We start from the raw sequence: 14,688 nt of genomic DNA, 5'->3' as shown, positions 1-14,688 counted from the left end.
CAGATTTGTAGATAGGACTGGAGAGGAAGAAATTAGAAAAAGTTTATGTGTAAAATGTTACCTTCCTCATTTCTGAAATAATGGACATTGTGCTTTACCTTAAATGTGGAACCAAATAGACTGAGAATGCAAGTGTACCAACTCTATTTATTTGTTTGTTTGTTTGTTTGTTTGTTTTTCTATCCCGCCCTCTCCACAAGCAGACTCAGGGCAGTTAACAATTGTCTAGAACAACAGTTTTAGGTTACAATTTAAAACAATAAATCTTAAATTAAACTGCATTCATGGTGCTACTCCAAAATTTTTGATATAGGCCTTAATTTTCTGCGGGCTCACAAACCATGATTTTGTACTACCAATGACTGCTTCTACACCAAGATGATTCTGAGTACCTCTCATTGTTGCAACAGAGTGGCCAAACACTAGCTTTCTGAGGGCTTTCCAAGGCCATTGTTTCCCTGCCTTCCACTAGAGGGCTTCTTTAAAAAAAAAAAAAACAGGACTGATAGATTGCTATAAAGCAGGAGTCAAGTGCATCTTTAAGACCAACCAAGTTTCATTCAGAACGTAAGTTTTCGTGTGCTCTCTAAGCACACTTCATCAGACAAGGGGATCAGGTATCGTGGGCTGAAATACAAGCAGTTTGTATTGGATCGATCTACACGGTAAACCAGTAAGGCTTGGCCATTTGGTCTGGATAGCCATAAAAGGTAATAAAGTCCACTGCCAATTGGTGTTTCTGTACATCTAGGTGAATCACAAAAGGACGTGTATTTCCTAGTTGTAGTCCACCTAAATTACTTATCAACATCAATCTATACATTATAAACATCATTCTAGTCTGCCATTAGAAAACATACAAGAATATATAAAATGAAAATGGGTTGAGTATATGTAATAAGATAGCTAATATCCGTTATTTGAGTATGTCAATATAAAACATTATTCTGATACACTATTATAAAAGAGAATTACATTGGAATACTGTGGATGTATAGCTATACTCACTGAGATTGCTATAGCATTAAATGTTATTGCCATTATCTACTAGTTTCCAGCTTTCAATTACAAAAAAAAAGTCTCTAACTCGTTCCCCATAGCATTATAAGAGAAAGGTACAGCCCGCACCTTACCCTTAACTTTGCAATGAAAAGACCTAAAGACTTACCTTTAAAAAAAAAGACGACTGGGAATAGATTGCAGAAATAGCAATTCCAGATTTTTTTTTACAGTGCCCTAAAAACCCTTAAGGGTCTGAGGCAAAGAAAATAGTGCCAGTGTGGTTGAGACCCACAAAACTTGCACCATCCTTTCTATGCATTATCCAAAGGTGCTTTGACTGCAGTTTTTTCCAAATGATGATACCCAGGACTTTTGTTGTAGAAAATGCCCAGCAGGTACTCATTTGCATATTAGGCCACACCTCCTGATATCACCATTGTTTCACATAGAGCTTTTTTGTAGAAGAAGAAGAAGACTGCAGATTTATACCCCCTTCTCTCTGAATCAGAGACTCAGGGCGGCTTACAATCTCCTACATCTTCTCCCCCCACAACAGACACCCTGTGAGGTAGGTGAGGCTAAGAGAGCTCTTACAGTAGCTGCCCTTTCAAAGACAACCTCTGCCAGAGCTATGGCTGATCCAAGCAGGTGCAAGTGGAGGTGCAAGGAGCCTCATACTGTAGCCAATGTGAAATTGCTGTTGGAGACGCTCTGCGTTCCCTTTTTAAAAAATTATGTAAAGAATCTATATAATTGAATCAATATTGGTCCCAGGTCTGATGAAGACTGGAAAGAAACAAGTACTTAATCGATTGGCTTGTCACCACACTACTTTGGGACTTGAGTGTACATGTTTTGGACATTTGGACTGGTTTCTATATATTTCTTAGTAAATTGGTCACTAGTTTTTTTGTTGTTGTTGTGTAATCCCCAGGTGGGGGCAGCGGATCCCCCAGTTTGGAGGCCTCCCCCCCACACTTCAGGGTCATTAGAAAACGGGAGGAGGCAAGAGAAATGTCTGTGGGAACTCTACTATTCCCTATGGAAACTAATTCCAATAGGAAATAATGGAGAATTGATCTGCAGGTATCTGGGGCTCTAGAAGAGCTGTTTTTTTTTGAGGTATAGGCATCATTTTTAGCATAGCATCCAGTGCCTCTCTCCAAAATACCCTCCAACTTTCAAAAGGGTTGGACCAGGGGGTCCACTTCTATGATCCCCAAAAGAAGGTGCCGCTATCCTTCATAATTCCCTACGGAAGGAAGGCATTTAAAAAGGTGTGCGGTCCCTTTGCATGTAATGGCCAGAAGTCCCTTTGGAGTTCAGTGATGCTTATCACACCCTTGCTCCTGGCTCCACCCCAATGTCTCCTGGTTCCACCTCCAAAGTTCCCAGATATTTCCTGAATTGGACTTGGACTTGTGCACATACATTGATTGCCCAAATAGCAAACATTTCCCAACTCTGCATAGTCATCGGAGCAGTCAATCACTTCCATGGAGAAATACACCTAAGTATCACTAAATTATGTCCAAATACTCTAATTTTCTTCTGTACATACAGTGTTTCCAAATTAGTTCATAGAATCATAGAGTCATAGAGTTGGAAGGAGCTTCCAGGGTCATCTAGTCCAACCCCCTGCACAATGCTGGAAAATCACAAACACTTCCCCCTAAATTCACAGGATCCACATTGCTGTCAGATGGCCACCTAGCTTCTGTTTAAAAACCTCCAAGGAAGGAGAGCCCACCACCTCCCGAGAAAGCTTGTTCCACTGAGGAATTGCTCTAACGGTCATGAAGTTCTTCCTAATGTTGAGCCAGAAACTCTTCTGATTTAATTTCAACTCATTGGTTCTGGTCCTACCTTCAGGGGTCACAGAAAACAATTCCACACCATCCTCTATATGACAGCCCTTCAAGTACTTGAAGATGGTGATCATATCATCTCTCAGCCACCTCCTCTCCAGGCTAAACATCCCCAGCTCCTTCAACCTTTCCTCATAGGACTTGGTCTCCAGACCCCTCACCATCTTCATCGCCCTCCTCTGGACCCGTTCCAGCTTATCTATATCTTTCTTAAAATGTGGTGCTCAAAACTGAACACAATACTCCAGGTGAGGTCTTACCAGAGCAGAGTAAAGTGATACCATCACATCACGAGATCTGGACACTATACTTCTGTTGATACAGCCCAAAATTGCATTTGCCTTTTTAGCCACCGCATCACACTGTTGACTCATGTTCAGCGTACGATCCACTAAGACCCCTAGATCCTTTTCGCACATATTACTTCTAAGACAAGTCTCCTCCATCCTATAACCATGCATTGGATTTTCCCTACCAAAATGCAGAACTTTACATTTATCCCTGTTAAAATTCATTTTATTGATTTTAGCTCAGTTTTCCAGCCTGTCAAGGTCATCCTGTGTCCTGTTTCTGTTTTCTATGTTTGCAACCCCTCCCAATTTAGTATCATCGGCAAATTTAATAAGCATTCCTTCTATTCCTTCATCCAAATTATTAATAAAGATGTTGAACAAAACAGGTCCCAGGACAGATCCTTGAAGCACTCCACTTGTCACTTCTCTCCAAGAGGATGAGGAACCATTCACAAGCACTCTTGGCTGCGATCTGTCAACCAGTTACAGATCCACCTAACGGTAACAGGATCCAAACCACATTTTACCAACTTGTCAACAAGGAAAGTATGGGAAACCTTATCAAAAGCCTTACTGAAATCAAGATAAAAAATGTCTACGGCAATCCCATGATCCAGCAAGGTAGTCACTTTCTCAAAGAATGAGATCAGGTTAGTCTGACATGACTTGTTCTTGAGAAACCCATGCTGGCTTTTAGTAATCACATCCATTCCTTCTAAATGTTCCAGGACTGACTGACTCATGATTTGTTCTAAAACTTTTCCAGGTATAGACGCCAAGCTGACGGTCAGTAGTTACCCGGATCGTGTTTTTCCCCCTTCTTGAAGATGGGGACAACATTTGCCCACCTCCAATCTTCCGGCACATCTCTTGTTCTCCATGAATTCTCAAAAATAATAGCCAAGGCTCAGAAATTACATCCACAAGCTCTTTTAGAACCCTTGGATGCAATTCATCAGGCCCTGAGGACTAAGTTTCATTTAAAGAAACCAGGTGTTTATGTACTACCCCTATGCTGATCCTAGGTTGGAACTTCATACCCTCCTTATATGTTTTGTTTTTGCCATGTTGAGCACTGTTTCCTTTAGAAGAGAAGACTGAGGAGAAGTAGGAATTAAATTAAGTAGTTCCACCCTCTCTTCATTACCTGTTACAATTTCACTTTCTTGATCTCGCAATGGGTCCACCATGTCCTTGCTCTTTTTCTTACTCTGAACATAAGAAAAGAACCCTTTTTTGTTGTTTTTAGCATCTTTGGCTAGCCTAAGCTGATACTGAGCTTTAGCTTTCCTAACTTTTTCTCTATAAGCACTGGTGATTTGTTTATATTCATCCTTGGTTATAAGGCCCAATTCCTAAAGGAGTCACTTTTATTTCTCAAGTCTTTAGAGAGCTGTTTATAGAGCCAACTTGTCTTCTTTAGGCTTTTTCCATTTTTTCTTCTCATAGGAATCATCTGTGATTGTGCTTTCAGGATTTCACTTTTAAGAAACTCCTACCCCTCCTGAACCCCCTTCTTCCTAATTATTTCTGACCATGGGACTTTACCCAGCATAGTTCTAAGTTTATCTAAGTTTGCCTTTCTGAAGTCCAACCTACAAATCTGACTGCTTGTTTCTTTTTTGCACTGTTTCACATTTTCAAGAATATTTCCTCCATACTGTTACTTTTAAAAAAGCTCTCTAAAGCTGCCCAAAAACACACTACTATGGATTTCTTTCAGTATTTATAGCCTTTCCAAACACTTAGTGTATAAATAAAAAAATTTCTAGCAACCACCATCATAAATTCAACACAAAACTTTAAAGCAATCCAGAGGTTTTGTGACTATATGACTGTGCAATAAAGGTTTGAAAAAAGAGAGCTGTTTCTGCTGAGTACACACACACACACAGCATCCTGATCAACATATTCCTTGAACATGTGGGAGCTCTCATGAAGTTCTCACTCATACAAGGCCTTTTCTATTCTATGTTTTCATCTTCACTGTATATGTAGTACCATCCTCATCATAGCACTGAAGGGGTAAGCCAGTGGTTGCCATTCAGCACTGCAGGACCAGATCTACATGTTTTTTGAGGGGGGGGGCAAAATTAAAAAATGACACCCCCTTATGGGCCCATTCTATCTTATGGGCCCATAGAATAGAATGGACTCCATACCCACTTTGGTGCCCCCTCAGCGGCACCCAGGGCAACCCCCCCCCCTCTGCTCCCCCCTAGATCCAGCCCTGAAGCACTGTAGTTAGTTTTTAATGCAGTGGCAAAATGCTTCTTGGATTCCTGCTGTGCACACAGGGATTAAAGTCATGCACTGAACTTTGATATATATCTGATTAACTGAATATAATACATGGCAAACTACACAGAAGCTTAGGTAAGTAGAGAATAAAACTTATATGGACATTTGTGGTGTTTTTTCTGTATTTGTATTTTAAATTTTCTATGTGACTTTTTCTACTAGATTTTGTAATTATTTTTCTTGTAACTGTAATTACCAAATGGTATTGTTAAATAAACATTTAAAAAAATAGGAGCTGATCAGTTTTCTACCTTCACCACCTACCTAATTTCACTCTCCCCAAATGCTGACACTTTATTGGTAACTGAGGCTAGCAAGGACACAGGGTCTATTTTAAAAAGAAAGAGGTATGTGTATATGAGGTTGGAGAGAAATATCACCATCCACTGAAAAAAAATACTCTTCATTTCATAAACCAGACAGATTCTTAAGGATCAAGAACAACTAACACATGATTTAATTAGTGACTCACAGTGGCAAGTTTCTGGACATCCTCATCAGATGCTCCCAGTGAAGCCAGTCCAATCTCTTGGGAAAATTGGGCAAATTTAGGGTCAGCAAACAGAGGCACATGTCCCAGGAGCTCATGACACGTATCCCTGCCATGGAATTAAAATGAAAAGTTATTACATGTCTAGAAGTATCACTGGGCAGAATGTAATACATTAAAAGAGAGAGATAGTCCATACTGAACTATTTCAGGATATCAAAGATTTCAGGTTTTCACGGCTGGTAACATCATTAGGGTTTGTAGAATCTTTCGGGCTCAAATGCCGTGTTCTACTGGAGAAAGTTTTTCTTCCAGACGTTTCATTCTCAGCTGTGGAGAACATCCTCAGTGACGTTGCAGCTGGAGCAGGTGCTCTGACCTTCTGACCATCTGGAAGAAAAACTTTCTCCAGTAAAACACGGCACTTGAGCCCAAAAGATTCTACAAACCCTATTTCAGGATAGTTGGTTTACATGTATCTGGATGTTCATATCTGTTCAAAGATTTATTTTTTGTAAACAAAACTTTTATTAGAAGCCGGAGAACTGGCTTCCATCCTGATTCTTGCCATTTGTGTTCTATAAAGTATTTCTGGCACAAATGATGCAAAATCTGCCAGTGCTGTTCCATCACAAAGAAAAAGCTTGCACTGAATTTAATCCTACTTCCTGTTCATCACAAAGTGCCTGTTCTCTCCATCTCTGAGCAAAAATTGTACTTTGGGGTGCAGAAAAACAATATTCCTACATCGCACTCCGTAGTCTTTTTTGTAAATGTCACACTCTGGTCCCAATTATGTTCCTGAAGCCCTTAATCCTAACTCACTAATAGATGCCTGAGTTACTTGTACCAAGCCATCCACTATTGTTCACAGAATCACAGAAATGCACTCAATGCATATCTTATGCATGAATAAGGCCAGCTAGTTAGGAAGGAGGAAGGAGTTTGCCAGGCTGTCTCTTTTCTGTGCTTATTTTCCTATGACAATGTAGAAACAGACATCATAGGGCTCGTGAATAGAGCTGAAGCCTTAAAGGCTCAGCATTCATTTTCTATTCTGAATTCCCACATCATGCTTCTTGCAAAAGATTTCTCCCCTTGGGAACAAGACCTCCTTCTTACCAGGTGAATAATAATCCAAGTTCTCCTGCAGGTGCCAAGTTCATGTGTCAAGTTCTGCTTTACAATATCTCTTTCTTTTTGCCACTACCAGTTCTTCTAAAGGGTCTGTGAGAGCAATCTCCAGCAAAACACAATCACAATGCAAGTACCACCTTGCTTGGCTTCTGAAGCTGACTTACTATAGCAACCTTCTTTTGTTAGGGGCATTGCTACAAGTTAAATGGTAGAGCAAATGCTTTGCTGTCACTGCCAAAGTCTTCTGGCCTTGTTTGAGGTCTTTTTAAAGAGCTCCTGCTAAAAGGAGAATTGAGAGGCTGTTTCATGGCAAAGATCCAAATGAGACATCTTGTGAATGGATTTCACTATGCACTCATGACACACCCCAAGAGAAGCCCTGGGAATCGGGGCACATATTCCAGACAGTCAGAACACTTACACAGATGTCTCCCACAAGGCATTCACTGCCATGAAAATGCACTTTTGAATTTTCTCTTTCATTGTTCATCTTAGGCATATCATTGTGTTATTCATCATTCACTGTTGCCCAAGTTGCTTCTGAATCAGCCAACCATAAATGGAATTGTCATTAGCATCCTAGACCAGGACTACAGCTGTGTGGGACCACAAAAGAATCCCCATCCTAACACAGATGAGGGTACTACCAAAAGCCAGAGATGCTACAAGACCACTAAGTGTCCACAGAGGGCTGCTTCAGAGCGCTGATTAGCTATGGAATGGGTTCATCAAGGCTGCCCTGAATCCATCATGCCTTTTTGGGTCATATGTTGGCTCACTGTAAAATGCCAAATGAAGCACCACAAAACTAACATCAAAGCCAATGAACTGTCTGGAACAATTTAGTTTCCAAGCATAACTAGCAATGCAGAGTTTATTGTAACAAAGGGGAGAAAACAGGTCAGGAAATTGTGGATGCTTAATGACCATTGTGCTTCTTCTGTTGAGATAGTTATACAATTCCCTTTTCATTAGCTTTTCTTTTTTTAAAAAGATGACAAAGTAGAGCAAAGAGTACTGAAATACACCAGTGAGCAATGAACATGCATGAGGGGAAAACACCTATACCAAAAAAGACATATGAGGAAGCTAGCTACCCTCCATCTGGAGAAAAGAATGTATTTTTGAGTGGAGTTACTTATCATTTAAAATATTTATACTGTTTGAAGAGGCTGAAGCAGCTTTCAACATATTTAAACTGATCATCATAAAAATGCATAAAACAACTAACTTTAATAAATATATTAAGCTAAACAAGGTGAGCAGCAGATAAAACTGGATAAGCTGCAGCAATTTTAGTTCTTCCAAAAAACCCCAAAACCTTCCACTTGAGGAACCCAATCATTATTCTGTGGATGAAACCAAATCACACATTCTCAATCAAAACCAGGACTTTAGCTGGCATCTAAATGCAAACATAGAAAGCAAACCTTGGGGAGAGGAGAGTTCCACAAACAGTGCCACAATTCTAGAAGATTATTGTCTCCTTAATTACCCCTCTCTAAGTGGGAGCATTTAGAGGACTGACAACACTCACCTGCCTAAGAAGGAATGTTGTATCAGAAATGGTGGACCTCAGTTTGGGGCACAAAGTGGAGTACATGCTGGCAGATGTAATAGTAAAACTACAGATCTTCACTTTCTGTCTTTACCTTCTGAAATGTTGGTCATATAAGGCTAAAATGTGGGGGGAACCCTATTCTTGTTCATTATCATGATAAACATAATTACCAAGGTTTGTTTCCACATTAGTTTCAACATGATGCCATATATCATGAACATTAAAAATGAAAAAAAATAGAATAATAGGTACAATTTCAAACCAGTCATATTTATTGTCTATTTCTTCTTAAGTTTTCCCATTGTAAATAATTTTAATAGCAGCACCCTTTTACATGTAAACTTAACTGTGGTTTCAGGAAAGAAATGTCTGATATAAATAATTTACTAATATTGTATCATTCATAAAGGGGGAAGAGATTTGAATACTGATTGCAAACATGCAACCAATGAGCCACATGTATACTAGTTTTCAGAGACCCTTTCTCCTGAGGTGGGGTTTGGTTTATCTTCTGCAAAGCAGCATATTTGTGGGACTTTCCATTCTACACATAAAAGACAAATGGTAGCAACCAGGGATTTTCTTGATTAATAATTTATCTGCATTCCCAACAGGCTTGGATGGTTATGCTGTGAAAACACAAAGCAGAGAAGTTGTAAATTGCTGTGTTAACGTTATATAATATCTGCAAGTGAAAATATTCATCTTGGGGGACCCCTGGATTTGCAGCCTCCTCCCCCGCTCTCCAAATATCTGGAAGCGGGGGGGATGGCGCTTCCCCCTCACAGCACCCGGCCGCCACCACAACACCAGCGCCGCCACCACCAGCACCACTGGCCCAGGCACAGGCAGCAGCTGCCACCGCCATCACCGCCCCCATCGCTGCCCCCATCGCCGCCACTGCGGCCCAAGCTACAGGCTGCCTGAGGAGAGCGGCAGAGGGTCTCCTCTCCCTCCATCCCACCAGGCCCGGGTCACTCTGCAAATCATCCTCCAGTATGAACTACAGACCCCAGCATGCTGCGCGACTTTGGGAGGATAAAAGGGAAATAGCCCTCCTCCTCTTCCCGGCCACCTTAAGAAAGGAAGGGAATGATCTGAACATGTCAAATGAACTCCTTTGCTACCCCCCTGATGTAGGAGGAAATATCTGGAAACATACCCAAGCATGCCCTTGCTCACCAAAACAGATCTGAAAACAGGTCTGTGCAAAATCTGTCCGACACCCGATGCAAACTCAATGACGCTGCAAGCGCACGCTTTTGCCAACTGGTGCATGTATTCAAGCAGCGCCAGTCAGGCTTTCACAAATGCAGTCGCAATGCAAGCAAGCTTCAGAACAATTCTGGGTCTGTGGCTAGGGTTGCCAATCCCCAGCTGGGGGCAGGGGGTCTCCCGGTTTGAAGACCCCCCCCCACTTCAGAAAGCGGGAGTGGGGAGGGAACTGACTGCTGGGCATTCATTATTCCCTATGGAAACCGATTCCCAAAGGGAATAACGGAGAATTGATCAGCGGGTATCTGGTACTCTGGGGGGAGCTGTTTTTTGAGGTAGAGGCACCAAATTTTCAGCATAGCATCTGATGTCTCTTCTCAAAAGACCCTCCAAGTTTCAAAAAGATTGGACCGTGGAGTCCAATTCTATGAGCCCCCAAATAAGGTGCCCCTATCTTTTATTAATTCCAAGGAGGGAAGGCATTGAAAAGGTGTGTGGTCCTTTTCAATGTGATGGACAGAACTTCCTTTGGAGTTCAATTATGCTTGTCACAACCTTGCTCCTGGCTCCACCCCAATGTCTCCTGGCTCCACTCCCAAAGTCCCCAGATATTTCTTGAATTGGACTTGGCAACCCTAGAATGGTGAGTTTCAAGTTAAATTGTGAATCTTGTTTATTTCCATTATTCCCTGCCTTTCTCCCCACTGGGAGCTTCCATCATTCTCCTTTCCTCCATTTTATCCTCACAACAACCCTGAGGTCAGTTAGGCTGACTATATGCAATGGGCCCAAGGTTACTCAGCAATTTTCCATGGCAGAATGGAGATCTAGATCTTTTCTTCAGCATCTCTAAACTAGTACTAACTACACTGTATTCATTGGAGAGCAGCTTCTTTCATGCAAAGGCTCCATTAGGGAAGACAGATGCCTGCCTCCCCATATTTTAACACCTTACCTGATAAACTCTCAGAGGCATTTATATCTTGTTTTGAGCTATAAAAATATAGCCACACGTGCTCTTAAACTGCAAAACACTGCATCATTTAATCTTAAATATAGCCAAAGTGTAGGCAGCGAATCTTGCCCTGACACCTGCAAATCCTCCCACCCCCACTACTGACACCTGAAACGGTACTTTTTGATCACACTTACTGACAAAAAGAAAAAGAAAAACCTGAGCCAATGTTAAGGCAACCTGAAGGTGACTTCAAGTACTCACGATCTTCTCCTTGATAGCTTCACTGACACCACATAAAGCAGCATTAAATAGTGAGAAAACTGGTTTCTAGGATGAGAGTAAATCACTGTATCTAACAGCAGACTGGCTTGTCTCCATGCAGATGATGAAAGGGGCAGTGCAGTTAGGGAATTCATCGGCCCCCACCTTTTATTAAACAATGCATATTGCTTCAGAAGTAAAGCACAAAGGTAACATACAACAACAGCTTCCACCAAGCAAATTCCATACTAATCTGAAGTCAATTTTAGGTGGGGAAATGTGGGCATTTCTTCTAACATGGGCCACAAATTGAACAATTTGACATTGACTTCTGAGTAATTATACTTGCATTGAAGCAGGTTATCAGTTGGTTCTACTTCCAAGTGAATATACGGTAACTGGAATGTGGCAGCAGCAGCATAATATTCAACTGAACGTAATAAAAGTGAGCTGGCTTTTGAACATCACAGAACTGTTCTTCAGGCTGCACATTAAACAGATAGTGGCACTATAGAACCCTCAGTCAACAAGCAGCAGAGCTGGACTACAGTCAACACTTTATGCCAGAGACACAGAATTTCAACTGTAAATCCTAAGGATAAACCAAGGCAAGAAAGCCCCAACTGTCTACTATATATGATGTACCCAGAACTGCCAGGGATATTGCCTTGAATGGGACATTCCTATTATGCAGTTTGGTAATTATGTTTTTTAAACAAGTGACAGGCCAGGGCTCCCCCTATTAAGTGTGCTTTATGGGAGAGTGTGGATTTGGTTTCCCCACTCCTAGTGTGACTCCCCTGCTACAGCCCACACCTGCACTTCACTCAGTATACTGGTAATAGGTTTGCTCACTTAGGATTGGGAAATTCCTAGGGATTGGGGAGTGGAGCCCAGGGGAGGTAGAATCTGGGGAGGGGGCAGTGCTTAGTAGGGTATATTGCCCAACAAAGCTGCCATTTCCTCTGGGGAACTGGTCTCTGTAGTCAGGAGATCAGTTGCAATTCTAGGAAAACTTCAGGCTCAACCTGAAGGCTTTTAGCCTTAACCAACAACCATTTTAAATGTGTGTGTGGGGGGGTGGTACTTGCTTGCAAACATGAATACTGTGTGGTTGGACTGATGTGACATTTGATCTTACAAAAGAGTCTCCAGCATGATTGAGAACTGATATGGCAGAATGCTAGATGGTTGGACTGAAGAGAGGGAAGACCCAAGAGCAAATCCTACTCAGTCAAAAGGCGCACAAAACAAGCAGGACAGGCTCACTTTCAGAGAGGATGTGCCAAAACAAATGACAAGGATGCCCACTGGGAACAATGGGAGATGCCTGAAGACCCACTGGAGATAATGTGAGCCAGGAATGCCAATTAGCATGTATGAGCTCAATTGAAATACATTGAAGATGTAAAGCTGCAATGAAAATGCAGGAAAGATTTAGAAAAACATGCTCTGGTCCTAGAATGACAGCCTCAGAGTGGAATGAATGACAGTCCCTGGGAACAGAACCAGAACATTGCAAGTGAGGCAGCAAATTCCAAATCTGGAGGAGAAGCAGCTCCCTAAAACCCAGACGATGTTACCAGTTGACGAAATTAGAAAATCCTGCCCCCCTCCAGAAGGAGGTCTCTGCATATTAAAGAGATGCTCTAGATAGGCAAAAAAGAAGTAAACAATCCAAAAGTGAAGCTTGAATATGTTGCTGGGGCAGGGGCTGTTGAGAGCAGGGCTTTTTTTGTAGCAGGAACTCCTTTGCATATTAGGCTACACCCCCCTTGTAATGTACTGAGTGATGAGACGTGTTAAAGGCAACATACTTTATTGGCGAGTACATCACAAGAGAGGGAAACGGGGGCCGGGCCCCGGTTATATACATACCCCGGAACAACCCTCCATCTGGCCAGTTAAACTTCCCGCCAAAGATCTTGATTGGGGGGGGCGTATTAGCGAGCTACATCCGGGGACCAGTGGGCTTCCACTGGTCGCCTCTTTAGCATTCGCTGTGTTGTAACATCAAGACTGAAATGCAAGACATAACACCCCTGATGCAGCCAATCCTCCAAGAGCTTCCAGTAGGCCCTGTAGGAAGAACCTTGTAAGCTTTTGGAGGATTGGCTACATCAGGGGGGTAGCAAAGGAGTTCCTGCTACAAAAAAAGCCCTGATTGAGAGCAATGTCATCTGTTACTGGAAAATTAGCCTGCTTAATCTTCTGAGAGTGTGTAGAATTCTGTACCCTTTCCTGCAATTCTTCATGGTTCCCTCAGTATATGCTGTTCTCTAACAAGCTGTAATGTACTGAGTGACGAGACGTGTTGAAGGCAACATGCTTTATTAGCGAGTACATCATAAGGCAAGGCAACGCGGGCTGGGTCCCAATTATATACATACGCCAGAACAACCCTCTGTCTGGCCAGGTCCAATCCTGGCCAGTTAAACTTCCCACCACAGATCTTGATTGGCGGAGTGTATTTGCGGAGCTACATCCGGGGACCAGTGGACTTCCACTGGTCACCTCCGTAGCATCTGCTGTGTTGTAATTTCAGGACTGAAATGCAAGACACAACATTCCTCCCCCCCTAGTTCAAGACACGTAGTCTTTCAAGTAGGCTGGTGCCCTGCGTTCCCGGGTCGACCTCCTCGGGGTTATTTGGGGAGTTGGAGCGGCCGCCATGGCTGGCAGGGCGGCTGGTTCCTCATGGTGGGGTGACTCCGGAAAAGAGCTGTCCGTCGCCTGTTGCTGTTCCAGAATCTCCTCTCTGGGGGGTGCTCCCTCCTCTGTGGTGCTCATCCACCCGCATAGTCGGTGTGGCCAGCATAGGCTAGGCAGCTTCCGGGGGTGTTGCTGTTAGTATCCCCCCGCTTCTCGCTCCTCCGATCGCTGTCGGTTCTTCCGACAATGTGCGACGGCGCAGCTGGTCAATATGCCTCCTTAGGATCTGGCCCCCCTTTGACAAGACCATATACCGGATCTCCTGGAAAGAATCCCCTAGTGGCTTCCCTGGTTTCTGGGGAACTGCGGAGGTCCATAGCCCGGTCAGGATGCAACCTGTCTAGCCTCGTGATCAACTTCCTCCCCATTAGTAACTTGGCAGGGTTTAACCCGGTGATGGGGTTGGAGGTGATTCTGTTATCAAATAGGAAGGCTGCCAGGCGGTGATCCCAGGGCCTCTTTAGTGGTGCGCACCATCCGCTCTGCTTGGCCGTTGGTGGCTGGATGGAAAGGGGTGGACCGAATGTGCTGGATGAGGTACTGATTCAAGAACTCCTGGAATTCCCAGGAGGTGAAAGCAGTCCCATTGTCCGTGACGAGGGTCTTGGGAATCCCATGAGTGCAAAAGACTCTTTGCAAGGCTCTGCCCGCCGCCGCGGTGGAGGTTGAAGCTACGGGAATCACTTCCAACCACTTGGTGTATGCATTTACTAAGATAAAGAATATTTGGCCCTGGTATGGCCCCACAAAGTCTAGGTGTAACCGGGACTACGGCCTCCTGTTGGACTCCCAGCAGTGGATAGGAGCACTGGGCAGATCAGATCGGGACCTTCGAACCCACCCTTCTATCTCCTTGTCCATCCCCAGCCACCATACATAGCTACATGCCA

General features: G+C 43.1%; 1 protein-coding gene across 2 annotated transcripts in view; it reads right to left on the bottom strand.

The window, feature by feature from the left end:
- TPH2 (tryptophan hydroxylase 2) overlaps positions 1–14,688 on the bottom strand; it is a 142,627-nt gene that overhangs the window by 55,507 nt on the left and 72,432 nt on the right. For both annotated transcript variants that reach the window (XM_060244561.1, XM_060244560.1), the window contains one exon: positions 5,937–6,063. In XM_060244561.1, coding sequence (XP_060100544.1) covers positions 5,937–6,063 — 127 coding nt within the window. The remainder of the gene's footprint in view (positions 1–5,936; positions 6,064–14,688) is intronic.

This window comes from Heteronotia binoei, chromosome 8, assembly GCF_032191835.1.
Source record: "Heteronotia binoei isolate CCM8104 ecotype False Entrance Well chromosome 8, APGP_CSIRO_Hbin_v1, whole genome shotgun sequence".
NCBI lineage: Eukaryota > Metazoa > Chordata > Lepidosauria > Squamata > Gekkonidae > Heteronotia > Heteronotia binoei.
This window is presented reverse-complemented; position numbering and strand designations above follow the sequence as displayed.